The sequence below is a fragment of the Microcaecilia unicolor genome, chromosome 6 (assembly GCF_901765095.1).
Source record: "Microcaecilia unicolor chromosome 6, aMicUni1.1, whole genome shotgun sequence".
NCBI lineage: Eukaryota > Metazoa > Chordata > Amphibia > Gymnophiona > Siphonopidae > Microcaecilia > Microcaecilia unicolor.
In genome coordinates this window covers 294,677,721-294,693,762 of record NC_044036.1, presented here as the reverse complement: position 1 = coordinate 294,693,762, position 16,042 = coordinate 294,677,721, and the positions used below count along the sequence as shown (strand labels likewise).

General features: G+C 46.8%; 1 protein-coding gene across 2 annotated transcripts in view; it reads right to left on the bottom strand.

The window, feature by feature from the left end:
* The window catches only part of WDR34 (WD repeat domain 34), a 126,621-nt gene that overhangs the window by 39,399 nt on the left and 71,180 nt on the right, over positions 1-16,042 (bottom strand). For both annotated transcript variants that reach the window (XM_030207914.1, XM_030207913.1), the window contains one exon: positions 13,384-13,493. In XM_030207914.1, the coding sequence (XP_030063774.1) occupies positions 13,384-13,493 (110 nt within the window). The remainder of the gene's footprint in view (positions 1-13,383; positions 13,494-16,042) is intronic.

Genomic DNA, 16,042 nt, shown 5'->3' with positions numbered 1-16,042 from the left:
GCGTAAGTGAAGGAAATGCAATCTGCTAGCCAATTGGATATGGTGCGTTTCCCTACAGCCACTCCCCTCCTATTGGGATCAAAAGAAACAAACAATTGGGCGGACTGTCTGTGGGGCTGTGTCCGCTCCAGGTAGAAGGCCAATGCTCTCTTGCAGTCCAATGTGTGCAGCTGACGTTCAGCAGGGCAGGAATGAGGACGGGGAAAGAATGTTGGCAAGACAATTGACTGGTTCAGATGGAACTCCGACACGACCTTTGGCAGAAACTTAGGGTGAGTGCGGAGGACTACCCTGTTGTGATGAAATTTGGTGTAAGGGGCCTGGGCTACCAGGGCCTGAGGCTCACTGACTCTACGAGCCGAAGTAACTGCCACCAAGAAAATGACCTTCCAGGTCAAGTACTTCGGATGGCAGGAATTCAGTGGCTCAAAAGGAGGTTTCATCAGCTGGGTGAGAACGACATTGAGATCCCATGACACTGTAGGAGGTTTGACAGGGGGCTTTGACAAAAGCAAACCTCTCATGAAGCGAACAACTAAAGGCTGTCCTGAGATCGGCTTACCTTCCACTTGGTAATGGTACGCACTGATTGCACTAAGGTGAACCCTTACGGAGTTGGTCTTAAGACCAGACTCAGACAAGTGCAGAAGGTATTCAAGCAGGGTCTGTGTAGGACAAGAGCGAGGATCTAGGGCCTTGCTGTCACACCAGACGGCAAACCTCCTCCAATGAAAGAAGTAACTTCTCTTAGTGGAGTCTATCCTGGAAGCAAGCAAGATGCGGGAGACACCCTCTGACAGACCCAAAGAGGCAAAGTCTACGCCCTCAACATCCAGGCCGTGAGAGCCAGAGACTGGAGGTTGGGATGCAGAAGAGCCCCTTCGTCCTGCGTGATGAGGGTCGGAAAACACTCCAATCTCCACGGTTCTTTGGAGGATAACTCCAGAAGAAGAGGAAACCAGATCTGACGCGGCCAAAAAGGAGCAATCAGAATCATGGTGCCTCGGTCTTGCTTGAGTTTCAACAAAGTCTTCCCCACCAGAGGGATGGGAGGATAAGCATTCAGCAGGCCCTCCCCCCAATCCAGGAGGAAGGCATCCGAAGCCAGTCTGCCGTGGGCCTGAAGCCTGGAACAGAACTGAGGGACTTTGTGGTTCACTCGAGATGCGAAGAGATCCACCAAGGGGGTGCCCCACGCTTGGAAGATCTGGCGCACCACTCGGGAGTTGAGCGACCACTCGTGAGGCTGCATAATCCTGCTCAACCTGTCGGCCAGACTGTTGTTTACGCCTGCCAGATATGTGGCTTGGAGCACCATGCCGTGACGGCGAGCCCAGAGCCACATGCTGACGGCTTCCTGACACAGGGGGCGAGATCCGGTGCCCCCCTGCTTGTTGACATAATACATGGCAACCTGGTTGTCTGTCTGAATTTGGATAATTTGGTGGGACAGCCGATCTCTGAAAGCCTTCAGAGCGTTCCAGATCGCTCGTAACTCCAGGAGATTGATCTGTAGACCGCGTTCCTGGAGGGACCAGCTTCCTTGGGTGTGAAGCCCATCGACATGAGCTCCCCATCCCAGGAGGGACGCATCCGTAGTCAGCACTTTCCGTGGCTGAGGAATTTGGAAGGGACGTCCCAGAGTCAAATTGGAGCAAATGGTCCACCAATACAGGGATTCGAGAAAACTCGTGGACAGGTGGATCACGTCCTCCAGACCCCCAGCGGCCTGATACCACTGGGAGGCTAGGGTCCATTGAGCAGATCTCATGTGAAGGCGGGCCATGGGAGTCACATGAACTGTGGAGGCCATGTGGCCCAGCAATCTCAACATCTGCCGAGCTGTGATCTGCTGGGACGCTCGCACCCGCGAGACGAGGGACAACAAGTTGTTGGCTCTCGTCTCTGGGAGATAGGCGCGAGCCGTCCGAGAATCCAGCAGAGCTCCTATGAATTCGAGTCTCTGCACTGGAAGAAGGTGGGACTTTGGATAATTTATCACAAACCCCAGTAGCTCCAGTAGGCGAATAGTCATCTGCATGGACTGCAGGGCTCCTGCCTCGGATGTGTTCTTCACCAGCCAATCGTCGAGATATGGGAACACGTGCACCCCCAGCCTGCGAAGCGCCGCTGCTACCACAGCTAGGCACTTAGTGAACACCCTGGGCGCAGAGGCGAGCCCAAAGGGTAGCACACAGTACTGGAAGTGGCGTGTGCCCAACTGAAATCGCAGATACGTCTGTGAGCTTGGCAGTATCGGGATGTGTGTGTAGGCATCCTTCAAGTCCAGAGAGCATAGCCAATCGTTTGCTGAATCATGGGGAGAAGGGTGCCCAGGGAAAGCATCCTGAACTTTTCTTTTTCGAGATATTGTTCAGGGCCCTTAGGTCTAGGATGGGACGCATCCCCCCTGTTTTCTTTTCCACAAGGAAGTACCTGGAATAGAATCCAGCCCTTCTTGCCCGGATGGCACGGGCTCGACCGCATTGGCGCTGAGAAGGGCGGAGAGTTCCTCTGCAAGTACCTTCTTGTGCTGGAAGCTGTAAGACTGAGCTCCCGGTGGACAATTTGGAGGTTTTGAGGTCAAATTGAGGGTGTACCCCTGCCGGACTATTTGCAGAACCCACTGATCGGAGGTTATGAGAGGCCACCTTCGGTGAAAAGCTTTCAACCTCCCTCCGACCGGCAGGTCGCCCGGCACGGACACTTGGATGTCGGCTATGCTCTGCTGGAGCCAGTCAAAAGCTCGCCCCTTGCTTTTGCTGGGGAGCCGCGGGGCCTTGCTGAGTCGCACGCTGCTGACGAGAGCGAGCGCGCTGGGGCTTAGCCTGGGCCGCAGGCTGTCGGGAAGGAGGATTGTACCTACGCTTGCCAGAAGAGTAGGGAACAGTCTTCCTTCCCCCGAAAAATCGTCTACCTGTAGAGGTAGAAGCTGAAGGCTGCCGGCGGGCGAATTTGTCGAATGCGGTGTCCCGCTGGTGGAGAGACTCTACCACCTGTTCGACTTTTTCACCAAAAATATTGTCCGCACGGCAAGGCGAGTCCGCAATCCGCTGCTGGATTCTATTCTCCAGGTCGGCGGCACGCAGCCATGAGAGCCTGCGCATCACCACACCTTGAGCAGCGGCCCTGGACGCAACATCAAAAGTGTCATAAACTCCTCTGGCCAGGAATTTTCTGCACGCCTTCAGCTGCCTGACCACCTCCTGAAAAGGCTTGGCTTGCTCAGGGGGAAGAGCATCAACCAAGCCCGCCAACTGCCGCACATTGTTCCGCATGTGTATGCTCGTGTAGAGCTGGTAAGACTGGATCTTGGACACGAGCATAGAGGAATGGTAGGCCTTCCTCCCAAAGGAGTCTAAGGTTCTAGCGTCCTTGCCCGGGGGCGCCGAAGCACGTTCCCTAGAACTCTTAGCCTTCTTTAGGGCCAAATCCACAACTCCAGAGTCATGAGGCAACTGAGTGCGCATCAGCTCTGGGTCCCCATGGATCCGGTACTGGGACTCGATCTTCTTGGGAATGTGGGGATTAGTTAATGGCTTGGTCCAGTTCGCAAGCAATGTCTTTTTCAGGACATGGTGCAAGGGAACAGTGGACGCTTCCTTAGGTGGAGAAGGATAGTCCAGGAGCTCAAACATTTCAGCCCTGGGCTCGTCCTCCACAACCACCGGGAAGGGGATGGCCGTAGACATCTCCCGGACAAAGGAGGCAAAAGACAGACTCTCGGGAGGAGAAAGCTGTCTCTCAGGAGAGGGAGTGGGATCAGACGGAAGACCCTCAGACTCCTCGTCAGAGAAATATCTGGGATCTTCCTCTTCCTCCCACGAGGCCTCACCCTCGGTGTCAGACACAAGTTCACGGACCTGTGTCTGCAACCTCGCCCTGCTCGACTCCGTGGAACCACGTCCACGATGGGGGCGTCGAGAGGTAGACTCCCTGGCCCGCATCGGCGAAGCTCCCTCCGCCGACGTAGTCGGGGAGCCCTCCTGGGAGGTGGCCGCGGTCGGCACCGCACGCGGTACCGACGTCGGGGACCTCAACCTGGGCGATGGGCCAGCCGGCGCCACGCTCGACGGTACCGGAGGCGCAAGCACCGCCGGTACCGGAGGGGTAGGGCGCAACAGCTCTCCCAGAATCTCTGGGAGAACGGCCCGGAGGCTCTCGTTCAGAGTGGCTGCAGAAAAAGGCTGAGAGGTCGATGCAGGCGTCGACGTCAGAACCTGTTCCGGGCGAGGAGGCTGTTCCGGGCTGTCCAGAGTGGAGCGCATCGACACCTCTTGAACAGAGGGTGAGCGGTCCTCTCGGTGCCGATGCCTGCTGGGTGCCGAATCCCTCGGCGACCCAGAGCTCTCTGTGCCGACACGGGGAGGAGACCGGTGTCGATGCTTCTTCGATTTCTTCCGAAGCATGTCACCGGAGCTCCCCGGCACCGACGAGGACGTAGAATCCATCCGTCGCTTCCTCGGGGCCGAGGCCGAAGGAGGTCGGTCTCGGGGGGGCTGTACCGCAGGAGCCCTCAGGGTAGGAGGAGACCCACCCGAAGGCTCACCGCCACCAGCAGGGGAATGGACAGCCCTCACCTGCACTCCTGACGATGCACCACCGTCCGACGACATCAGCAGACGAGGTCCCGGTACCACCGACGTCGATGCAGCTATCCGATGTCTCGGCGCCGATGCAGAGGCCCGATGCCTCGATGCACTCGATGCAGGGGCGGCCGAGGAAGATGGTCTGGACGCTGACGACGTCGATGCACTCGAAGATCCCGGTGCCGATGCCGACGAAGAGCCCGAGAACAACACGTTCCACTGGGCTAGTCTCGCTACCTGAGTCCGCCTCTGAAGCAGGGAACACAGACTGCAGTTCTGAGGGCGGTGCTCGGCCCCCAGACACTGAAGACACGACGAGTGTCGATCAGTGAGCGAGATAACCCGGGCGCACTGGGTGCACTTCTTGAAGCCGCTGGAAGGCTTCGATGTCATGGGCGGAAAAATCACGCCGGCGAAATCAAAATCCCAAATGACGGAAAAAGAGCACCAAAACTTTAGAGGGAGAAAATCTCGACCGAGGCCGAAAAGAGGCCTACCCCGACGACGAAAGAAAACTTACCGGGGCAAAAAGCTGGAAGTACGGGGAGGATTGACACGAAACCCGGTGGAGGGTTTCCGGAGCACTTCCCGACTTAAGCAAAAGCTTTTCCGAAGAAAAAACACGCTCAAAACAATTTGGACGCGCGAGGTCGACTTTCCGGGGCTCGACACGGCGAAAATACGACCGTACCGAGTGCGGACAAAAGAAGACTGGCCGGCTCGAGCCGGTTTCGGGCGGGAAGACGGCCGCGCATGCGCGGTGCGCGCGGGCGCGCGAGGGCTAGCAAAGGACTTTGCTAGTGAAGTTTCCGATTGGAGGGGCTGCCGTGGACGTCACCCATCAGTGAGAACAAGCAGCCTGCTTGTCCTCGGAGAATCTCCTATATATTTTCATCATGCATGATATAATGGAACATGGGATACAACTGCAACAAATAAATAAATATCCCAGAGCGCTTGACGCCAATTCGCGGGAAACTGAATTGAACCAAATGTATAAATGATTTGTTTTCTATAGAATGTTTGAACGTTTAGGAAGCTTACCAGACACCCTTGGCCTGGATTGACCGCTTTCGTAGCTAGGGAGCTGGACTCGATGGACTCTAGGCCCTTTTCCAGTGTGGCAGTACTACTACACATTATATATATATATATATATATATATATATATATATATACACACACACACAGACACATCTTACAGAAATAGCTCTGAAAAAACAAACAATTGCACCACACTGCAGCTGTTTTGTTTTTTTGTTTTTTTATAGAAGGTGCAGCTAAATGAATGCCTGACTGCCACCATGCCTAAGGAAAAATTTAGGATACCTGAGATGAGAAAAAGCAAACATACTAAGAAGAAAATCCTCCCCGTGCACTAGCTACGCACCGCCAAAAGGCAAATAGACTGTCCAAATGCAGTCTGTTTCGTCTGTCCAATTTAGATTGCAAGCTCTGTCGAGCAGGGACTGTCTCTCATGTTCATTTGCACAGCGCTGCGTAAGTAGTAGTAAACCAAAACATACAGTCATCCCCTATAGGGGCCACCTAAGAATAAAAGCATAAGGGACAATCAAAATATTATTTTTAAGATATGAATAGCGGAACCAGACACACGCAGCACCGAATACCTTACATAGAGAGAACAGGAACTGAAGCTGAACGTCTTTAGAAGAAAAAGACTCAGAGGGAAACACCCCTCTGCTGCAAATCTCCAGACTATCCCAGAAACAATATCTCCGTTCTTCTACAGTGTCGAAACTAAAAGCATAATAAAAGCAACGCTTCCGCGGAAATGAAACTGCCACTGCATTCAAAAATGGCGTCCTATCGCGCCAAAACTAAAAAAAGAACGAGGATCGAAGAAGAAAAACATGGAGGCGACGAAGCAGGAAATCGGTGACGCTGGTAGAGGAAGAGGAACAGGTACCCCCCGTTACCTAGCAAAAACTATAGCCTCTCCTCCGTCGCTGATAAACAGCACGTCTCAACATGAGCTTTGTCGACAGATCGGAGGAGAGCGTGCCCGCGCCTAAGCGATTCGCGCCTTTTTTTTTTTTTTTATACGTAAGAAAACGGAGGAAAATAATTGTGAAGAGAAAACACAGACGCTGAATAATTTGCTAGTATTAATATATAAATATATCCATATACATCTATATATCTATATATAGCCATATATCTATATATATATATATATATATACATATATATATATATTTTAAAAGCTGAGCTAAGAAAGAGCCGACTGCCAGCAAAAGTCTGGAGAAAGAAAAAGCTTCTTGTCTTAATTTCGTTTTCTTTTAATTCCCTTAGAGTAACAAATGGCTGCCTATTAAAAAAATGGCCAAACAATACAGCTGAGCTAGAAAAGAACAGTGCTGAAGAGAAATAAAATAGCAGTCTATTAAAAAAAAAAAAAACAACTGAGCTTGCTGGTTAAAAATGTGGGACTTTCTAGAGTGGCTGCCTCTCCCAGAGGCATACCCCTTTCTAAACAAAGGGTAGCCCTTCCCAGCTACGTATGGGAGATGGGGAGGAAGGGGGGAGGGACCCAGGGGCACCCCGAGTTTAACACCCCCAGAGGCTGTAAAAGAAAGAAAGGAAAAGAAATCCCTACCTGACCAGCGTCTAACAGAGAATTCCTAGGCACAGAAGAAGAGGTAGCATTGTTGTTCTTATTATTAACCTCTAAAAGAGAAAGATAAAGAGAGAGACTAATGGGCTCGCTTCCTACCTGCTGGGAGACTGAGAAAATACTGAGGCTAGGGTCACATGACCAGGGCTCTTATTGGCTCTCCAGAGTCACAAGTTTTTCTCAGTCTCCACCTGCTGGTAGGCGAGCACAACCCAAGAGTCCAATCCTGGTCCGGTCCAGAGGGACACTAAGGAAACCAAGATTTGTAACAGAGTGGACACTCCAGAGAGAGAGAGAAGAAAACATGAAAAAGGATCTGCAAAAGTTAGAAGAATGGTCTAATGTTTGGCAATTCAAATTCAATGCAAAAAAAGTGCAGTGATGCACTTAGGGAGTAGAAATCCAAGGGAGACGTATGTGTTAGGCGGTGAAAGGCTGATATGCAGACAGGGAGAGGGATCTTGGGGTGATAGTATCTGAGGATTTGAAAGTGACAAATCAGTGTGATAAGGCAGTGTCTGTAGCCAAAAGGATGCTAGGCTGTATAGAGAGAGGTGTAACTAGGTGTTGATGCCCCTCCTGGAGTATTGTGCTCAGTTTTGGAGAACGTATCTTGCTAAAGATGTAAGAAGATCTGAAACGGTCCAAAACGGTCCAGAGGAAGGCAACAAAAATGATATGGGGCTTGTGCCAACAGACATATGAGAAGAGACTGAAGACCTGAATATGTATACCCTAGAGGAGAAGAGGGACAGGAAGATATGATACAGATGTTTAAATACTTGAAAGGTATTAATATAGAAACCAAAATTTTCCAGCAAAGGGAAAATGGTAAAACTCAAGGACATGAATTGAGGTTGCAGGGGTGGTAGACTTAGAAGTAATGTCAGAAAATTCTTTTTCAGAGAGGGTGGTTGATGCCTGGAATGCCCTCCCAAGGGAGGTGGTGGTGAAGAGAACTGTGGCAGAATTCAAGGTGGCGTGGGATGAACACTGGGGATCTAGAAAATGAATGGTATAAAAAAAACAAAACCTAAAGGGTTGCATATATGTATGAATGTCAAGTGGTGGTTAGATGGCAACTGTGGCTGTATTAGCTAAGGCTGGAGCTGGGCTGGCTTGTATGGTCTGAGTCCCGCATATAGCAATCCAGCTTAGGATAGGCTGTAGAGAGCTTTTACGGAAACTCCAGTAATTTGGAACGCGAGGACATTGCCGGGCAGACATTTATAGTCTGTGTCCTGCAAATGACAAGACAGATTCGAATAGACTGGAGTGGGCTTTGATGGCAATCCAGTAGTTGGAACTTAAGGACCAAGCCAGGCAGACCTCTACAGTCTGAAACAACAAAGGAAGACTATGATCAAGTATATAACATCACGATTGTTGTTGATTTTAATGTTTAATCTTTAATCTTCCCTATGAAGAAAGACTAAGGAGGCTAGGGCTTTTCAGCTTGGAGAAGAGACGGCTGAGGGGAGACATGATAGAGGTATATAAAATAATGAGTGGAGTGGAACAGGTGGATGTGAAGCGTCTGTTCATGCTTTCCAAAAATACTAGGAGTAGGGGGCATGTGATGAAACTACAGTGTAGTAAATTTAAAACAAATCGGAAAAAGTTTTTCTTCACCCAACGCATAATTAAACTCTGGAATTCGTTGCCGGAGAACGTGGTGAAGGCGGTTAGCTTGGCAGAATTTAAAAAGGGGTTAGACGGTTTCCTAAAGGACAAGTCCATAAACCACTACTAAATGGACTTGGGAAAAATCCACAATTTCGGGAATAACACGTATAGAATGTTTGTTCGTTTGGGAAGCTTGCCAGGTGCCCTTGGCCTGAATTGGCCACTGTTGTGGACAGGATGCTGGGCTTGATGGACCCTTGGTCTTTTCCCAGTGTGGTATTACTTATGTACTTTACTAAGAATGAATGAGACTGTTGGGCAGACTGGATGGACCATTCAAGTCTTTATCTGCTGTCACTGACTATGTTACTATAATTCCATAGCTATCGGTCTCTACCTGATGGCAGGACAGCATCTCTCAAGCATCTGGACTGGTCTGATGGGATAAGGCAACAATTGGTGTTAGCTCAATGACTGGCTAGACCTATGTCAATCTAGATTCAGACCCTGTTATGGAACAGAGAGGGTCCTCGTATCCCTACTAGATCTTCACAGAAACGGGGCTGGACTCAACTGTTAGTACTGCTGGATTTCTCAGCAGATTTTGACATGCTAGCACAACTGGCAGAAAGAGGTATGTGGTACAGAACTTGCCTGGTTACAATTCTATCGGATAGGCAATAGTTTATACTACTTGGCAGCACTTCACTGCCACCATGGGCATCGATGTACATGTATGCCGATAATATGCAGCTACTCATACCCCATTGAACCAGACTTTTCTATAACCTCAAATAAAATGAACATGTGTTTAACAGCAATTCAAGAATGAGCTATCAATAGAAATCAAACAAAATTAAAACATGGAAAAGAAAATAAGATGATACCTTTTTTATTGGACATAATACATTTCTTGATTAGCTTTCGAAGGTTGCCCTTCTTCGTCAGATCAGAAATAAGCAAATGTGGTAGCTGACAATGTTTATAACAGTCTCTCATAGACAGTCTAGCAGGATGGGTAGGAGATGTGTATGGGTACTGCAAAACATTCCATAGATAGTCTAGCAGGATGTTTGTGGGGAGGGGAGGGGAGGGTGATAAGCAGAGAAATACAACTTTATGGTTTATAATGGGCTAGAAAACCCAGATCCTTGTTAAGTCCTGTCTGTTGGGTGTCAAAATATACAATCATTCTGACTTCAAAGGTTTTACGTTCCTGTATTGTTTTAAAGTTACCTTTCAGTATTCTCACTGTGAAATCATTGGTACAGTGTCCTGGTTCTGTGAAGTGCTGTCCCACTGGGGTGGGGGCCCTACTGGCTGTATTGTTCATGTGATGTCTATGTAAATTGAATCTCATCTTAAGCATCTGGCCTGTTTCTCCAATATAGCAACCTTCGTTACATTTTTTACACTGAATAATATATACCACATTGGAAGATGAGCATGTGAAAGATTCCTTTATGTTGATTTCACAGTGAGAATACTGAAAGGTAACTTTAAAACAATACAGGAACGTAAAACCTTTGAAGTCAGAATGATTGAATATTTTGACACCCAACAGACAGGACTTAACAAGGATCTGGGTTTTCTAGCCCATTATAAACCATAAAGTTGTACTTCTCTGCTTATCACCCTCCCCTCCCCACAAACATCCTGCTAGACTACCTATGGAATGCTTTGAAGTCCCCCATACACATCTCCTACCCATCCTGCTAGACTGTCTATGAGAGACTGTTATATACACTGTCAGCTACCACATTTGCTTATTTCTGATCTGACGAAGAAGGGCAACCTTCGAAAGCTAATCAAGAAATGTACTGAGTTATGTCCAATAAAAAAAGGTATCATCTTATTTTCTTTTCCATGTTTTAATTTTGTTTGATTTCTATTGATTACCTTTAAGAGTGGACTAACACGGCTACTACATCTCTCTACTTAAGAATGGGCTAAAAACAACAAACTTTGCCCAAACCCAAGTAAAACTGAGCTCCTATGGGTCTCTAACACAAGTGGTCATATACCTGACATCAAAATCTCCTTTAGGAGCTATGAACGCTTTCTTAAATCACAAGTCAGGAACCTTGGGACACAGCTAGGCTCAACATTTACATGAATCCCCCAAATCCAACCAACTTTCAGGAGTTGCCTCTATCACCTGTGACAACCACATTGTCTAACTCCATACATCGAGAAGGCAAGTCTCGTCACAGTGGTTCACAACATGATAAAATCAGGATAACAGTAATGCTATGTACATCGTTGGTGACAACAATGGTTTGCACCAGCTCCAACCAATTCAAAATGCAATAGCACAACTGATAGGTTGTAAGAGACATGATCACATCACACTATTTCTGTAAAAACTTAATTGGCTACCAGTAAAACATAGGGCTAAATTTAGAACTCGATCTTCAAGGACCTTAAAGGAAATGGGCCAGAGGACAGTTCCCTCTGCTCACCCCAAGGTTGTTAAAGTTCTCCCAAGGAATATCCCTAACCACACCGTTTCCAAAAGGAATCAAGTAATGTGACACCCGCCAAACAGCCTTTTCCAGAGTGGCTCCCACACTCTGGAATGAACTCCCTGAAAGAGTTCGCTTAACACAAGCCTATCTTAATTCAGGAAGCAGATGAAAGTTTGGCTCTTCTCCCAAGCCCTTAATGGAAGAAACATCTACCTAGATCAGGGGAGGGCAACCTTTATACACAGAGGGCTGCATGAATGTCAATACTACCCTTAGCGGGCTGCAACATTATATAACGATGTAACCAGAAATGCACAGGGCTCCATAGACCACCTGTGATAAATAAGTAAAAATGTAACTAAAAATGATGGAAACAAACTGCTAGAGTGGCTATTCTGAAAATATTTACAACATATAGTTTTAAAATCACCAAAACTCTGGCTAATGATTTCTGTGTACACTTCCCATGGTCTAGGGGGCCACATAAAATTCAATGGTGGGCCTCAGATTGCCCACTCTTGAACTAGTCACACACACACAAGAGCACACTCTGGCTGCACATAAGGACTTGCATATCCATGCCAACTCTACTAGAGATCATTTTCATATACCTTTTCTGACTTAACATACAATTTTCCTTGAATTGGTCACCCTTATTTTCTATTTAACTCCCATTACTCTATCTTATCTGTCTATATTTCCACCTCCTCTTAAAACCCTATGCTGTCAATTATGATGCATTAATGTGTATTGTGTTGACCTTGTCAGTAGCATACTAAGCCATAATGTGTAGTCTTATTTTGAATACTTTCTTCTGCAGTGTCTTTTGCCAATGTCCAGATTATTCTTGCTCTACACCGTCATGGGTGAATTTCTTCGAAAAGGTGATACGTAAATCCTAACAAATATTTCCTATGTAAACCTACATACAGGTAAATAGAAATTATACTGGAACCATCCTCTACACTTCTGATGACCTGAAGCTGTTACATAACTATCTGCAAACAGAAAAGTGAACTATAGAGAACAGAAATGGTTTCAGGATTAAATATAACTATTATGCATTCATTCTGTAACTGTGAAAATCACATGCATATATAGAGGTAATTTTATAACAGATGACCTAGGTGGGAAGGCTAAAACACACATCTATTGGGGGCTATTTTATAAAGACGCATAGGCAGCTATATATTTTTATAAGATATCAGCACAAAATCTGCCAAAAATCATGGCTACAATATGGCTGCTTACATTTACACTTGCTCAGGAGCAGAATGTAGTGCACATGTGTGTATTTTATATGTTAAGTACATACTTTGTGACTCCACTGCATTTTATCCAAACACACCTGCAGTTGTGTTGTGAACAACTACGTACCTATTTTTCAAAGCACATACTTATGTGTGGGGGAGGGGGGTATAATTTTAATAGTATTTTATGCGCATATACTAGCATATATACACAAAATATTCTTTATACAACTTCCCCCACATTGAGAACTTACACTGCTTTAGAAGTGGCACACTGGAACATTCCAGCAGCACCAGCCTATATCCAGTAATGTCACTGGAAAATTTAGCTCTCTACCTCCCTCTGCTGATAAAAAAAAAAAGGACACAACCCATTTGAAAAGATTTAAGTGGCTGAGATACTAAGGAATTCTGTTTAAAGCCTTATGTTTTGGTGCTAATGCTCCAATTTACAAACTTGGAGAAAAGGCCTAATGGTTACAGAAGCATGATGAGAAATAGGTAAACCAGGGTTCAAATCCCACTGTGCCTCCTTGGGACCTTGGGCAAGTCACGTAACCTGCCAACTGCTTCAGGTACAAACTTAGATTGTAAATCCTTTGGGGACAGGGAAATACACCTAGCGCATGTGAATGGAACTCACCTTAAACTAATGCTGAAAATGTGTGAGCTATGTTCAAAAAATTAAATAATCCTTTTTAACACTTTTGCTGAACTCTACCTTCGGATCCTAAGCCAAATGCCAGGGAACAACAGGAAATAAATAAAACCAAACCTCTGGCTGGAGGACCCTGTACATTATGCACTCTTACCTGATAAACTGCATCCATGTGAGAGTCGCTTGTCATCCCTGTCCTTGAAATCAAAGAGTCATCTGTTTTACTTGTATCCCACACTAAAACCTCTCCACTGTACAACCCACCTGCAAAAAAAACAGACTGTGTGAACTCCACTGTGGCAAAACAAAGGTACGTTGTATGCTCTTGTGACTCTGTCATACCCTCTGTCATACCAAATGCTCCATTAAGAACTACCTTCCTTTAAAAAATGCCTCTGCTGCCTTGTCAGTATCATCCTGAATGGAATAAGATTCTGCAGCATTTCCCTAGTGGCTGGGGACCTTCATTCATATGTGCTAGGCCTCAAGATATTAATCTGTCATCAAGAATTCAAAACAAGGCATGGACTACAGTTGTCTACAGAAAGTTGTAATGTCCTGACTAGCTAATATTATGGGACCTGGTTTTATAACAGGATGCCTATGTCAGAAGTCCAAAAATATCAATATGCCTTTATAGCATGGTTACTTACCTGTAGCAGGTGTTCTCTGAGGAGAGCAGGCCATGTGGGTGCCATCATCCAACGTAGCCCAGGGCAAACGCTGACTAGCGAGTTGAAGAAATTTCTAGTAGCATTCCACTGCACAAGCGCTACTGCCTTCCTGCCTGACGCGTGAGCTCAGGTCTCTCAGTCACTGTAAAAACTAAAGAATGCAACTCCAAGGGGAGGTGAGAGGTATGTGAGAATATTTAGCCTGGAGTTCTCAGAGAACACCTGCTACCGGTAAATAACCTTGTTTTCCCCAAGGACAAGCAGGCCGCTATATTCTCACATATGGGAACCCCTAGCTACCAGGCCCAGAAAAAACAATGCTAGTACAATAGGGACTCAAAACATCGAGGATTGCACAATCAACCTGAAACCATTTGTATACTAGTTGTGGAGATGTAGCCCAGAACAGAATAAAACTGGGCCTAAAAGGGTGGAGTTGGATTCTAGACACTGAACAAATTCTGCAGGACTGTCTGACCAAACCAGTTGTCACATCAGATATCCTGCTCAAGGCAGTAATGAGATGTGACTGTGTGGACAGATAGCCACATTGCAGCTTTGCAAACCTCCTTTATGGAGGCTGACCTCAAGTGGGCTACAGATTCAGCCATGGCCGTGACATTGTGAGCCTTGACATGACCCTCCAGAGTAAGCCCAGCCTGGGCATAAGTAAAGGAGATGCAGTCTGCTAGCCAGTTGGAAACTGTGCATTTGCCGATGGCCACCCCATCCTGTTGGGATCAAAAGAAACAAAAAGCTGGGTGGACTGTCTATTTGCTTTAGTCCACTCCAGATAAAGCTTGTTTGCAGTTCAAGGTATGCAGTACACTCTAGTCAGGATGGGGATGCAGATTTTGGAAAAATGTTGGTACAACAATTGATTGAGATAAAACTCCAACACTACCTCAGGAAGGAACTTAGGGTGTGTATGGAGAACTACTCTATTGTGGTGAAATTTTGTGAAAGGTGGACCAGCTACTAGAGCTTAAATCTCACAGACTCTGCGAGCTTAAGTGACCGCCACCAAAAACACAACTTTCCAGGTCAAAGACTTTGAATGACAGGAATCAAGTGGCTCAAAAGGAGCCTTCATCAGCTAGGTGAGGACAACACTGAGATCCAAAGACACAGTTGGAGGTTTCACTAGGGGCTTTGTCAATAGTGAACCTCTCATGAAGCAAACAACTAGAAGCTGTACAGAGATGGGCTTACTCCCACATGGTGTACTAATTACATTGAGATGAACCCTTACAGAGTTGGTTTTCTAGCCAGACTCAGAGACGTGGAAAAGGTAGTCAAGCAGTTTTTGTGTAGGGCAAGTGAGGGGATCTATGGCCTCTCCCTCACACCAGACAGCAAACCTCCTCCACTTAAAAGAGTAACACCTTCTAGTGAAGTCTTTTTTGGAAGCCAGCAAGATGCTGGAGACACCCTCCAACAAGCCCAATGTTTCAAATTCTATGCTCTCAACATCCAAGACGTGAGGGCCAGGGATTGAAGGTTGGGATACAGAAGAGACCTTGTGATGAGAATCGGAAAGCAGTCCAATCTCCACGGATCTTCGGAAGCTAACCAGAAGAGGGAACTGAATCTGTTTTGGTCAGTAGAGCGAGAGTAGGATCCTGCTTGAGTTTCAGCAAAGTCTTCTCTATAAGAGGTACTGGAAGATACACATACAGAAGACCCTACCCAATGCTTGGGCCAACGCTTTCAAAATGAAACTGAACAAAGAGAAAACTCAATGCCTAATCCTCTCTTCCCAATATTCCACATTCCATCCAACTACTCTCACCACTCCTGATGTCACAATTCCTATATCCAACAACCTGAAAGTCCGAGTTACATTGGATAAATACCTATCCCTTGAAGACCACTCAACATCCATCACGAAGAAAATGTTCAATATGATGTGGATGTTGAAACATGTGAAACCTTATCTCCCCTTGAATACCTTCCGCAACTTGGTACAATCCACGGTACTCACCCACGCTGATTACTGTAATAGTATCTTCGTTGAATGTAAGGCCCAAATCATGAAAAAACTTCAGACTGCCCAGAACACGGCAGATAGACTTATTTATGGGAAGCCTAGATTCGAAAGTGCAACACCCCTCCGTATGAAACTTCATTGGCTCCCTA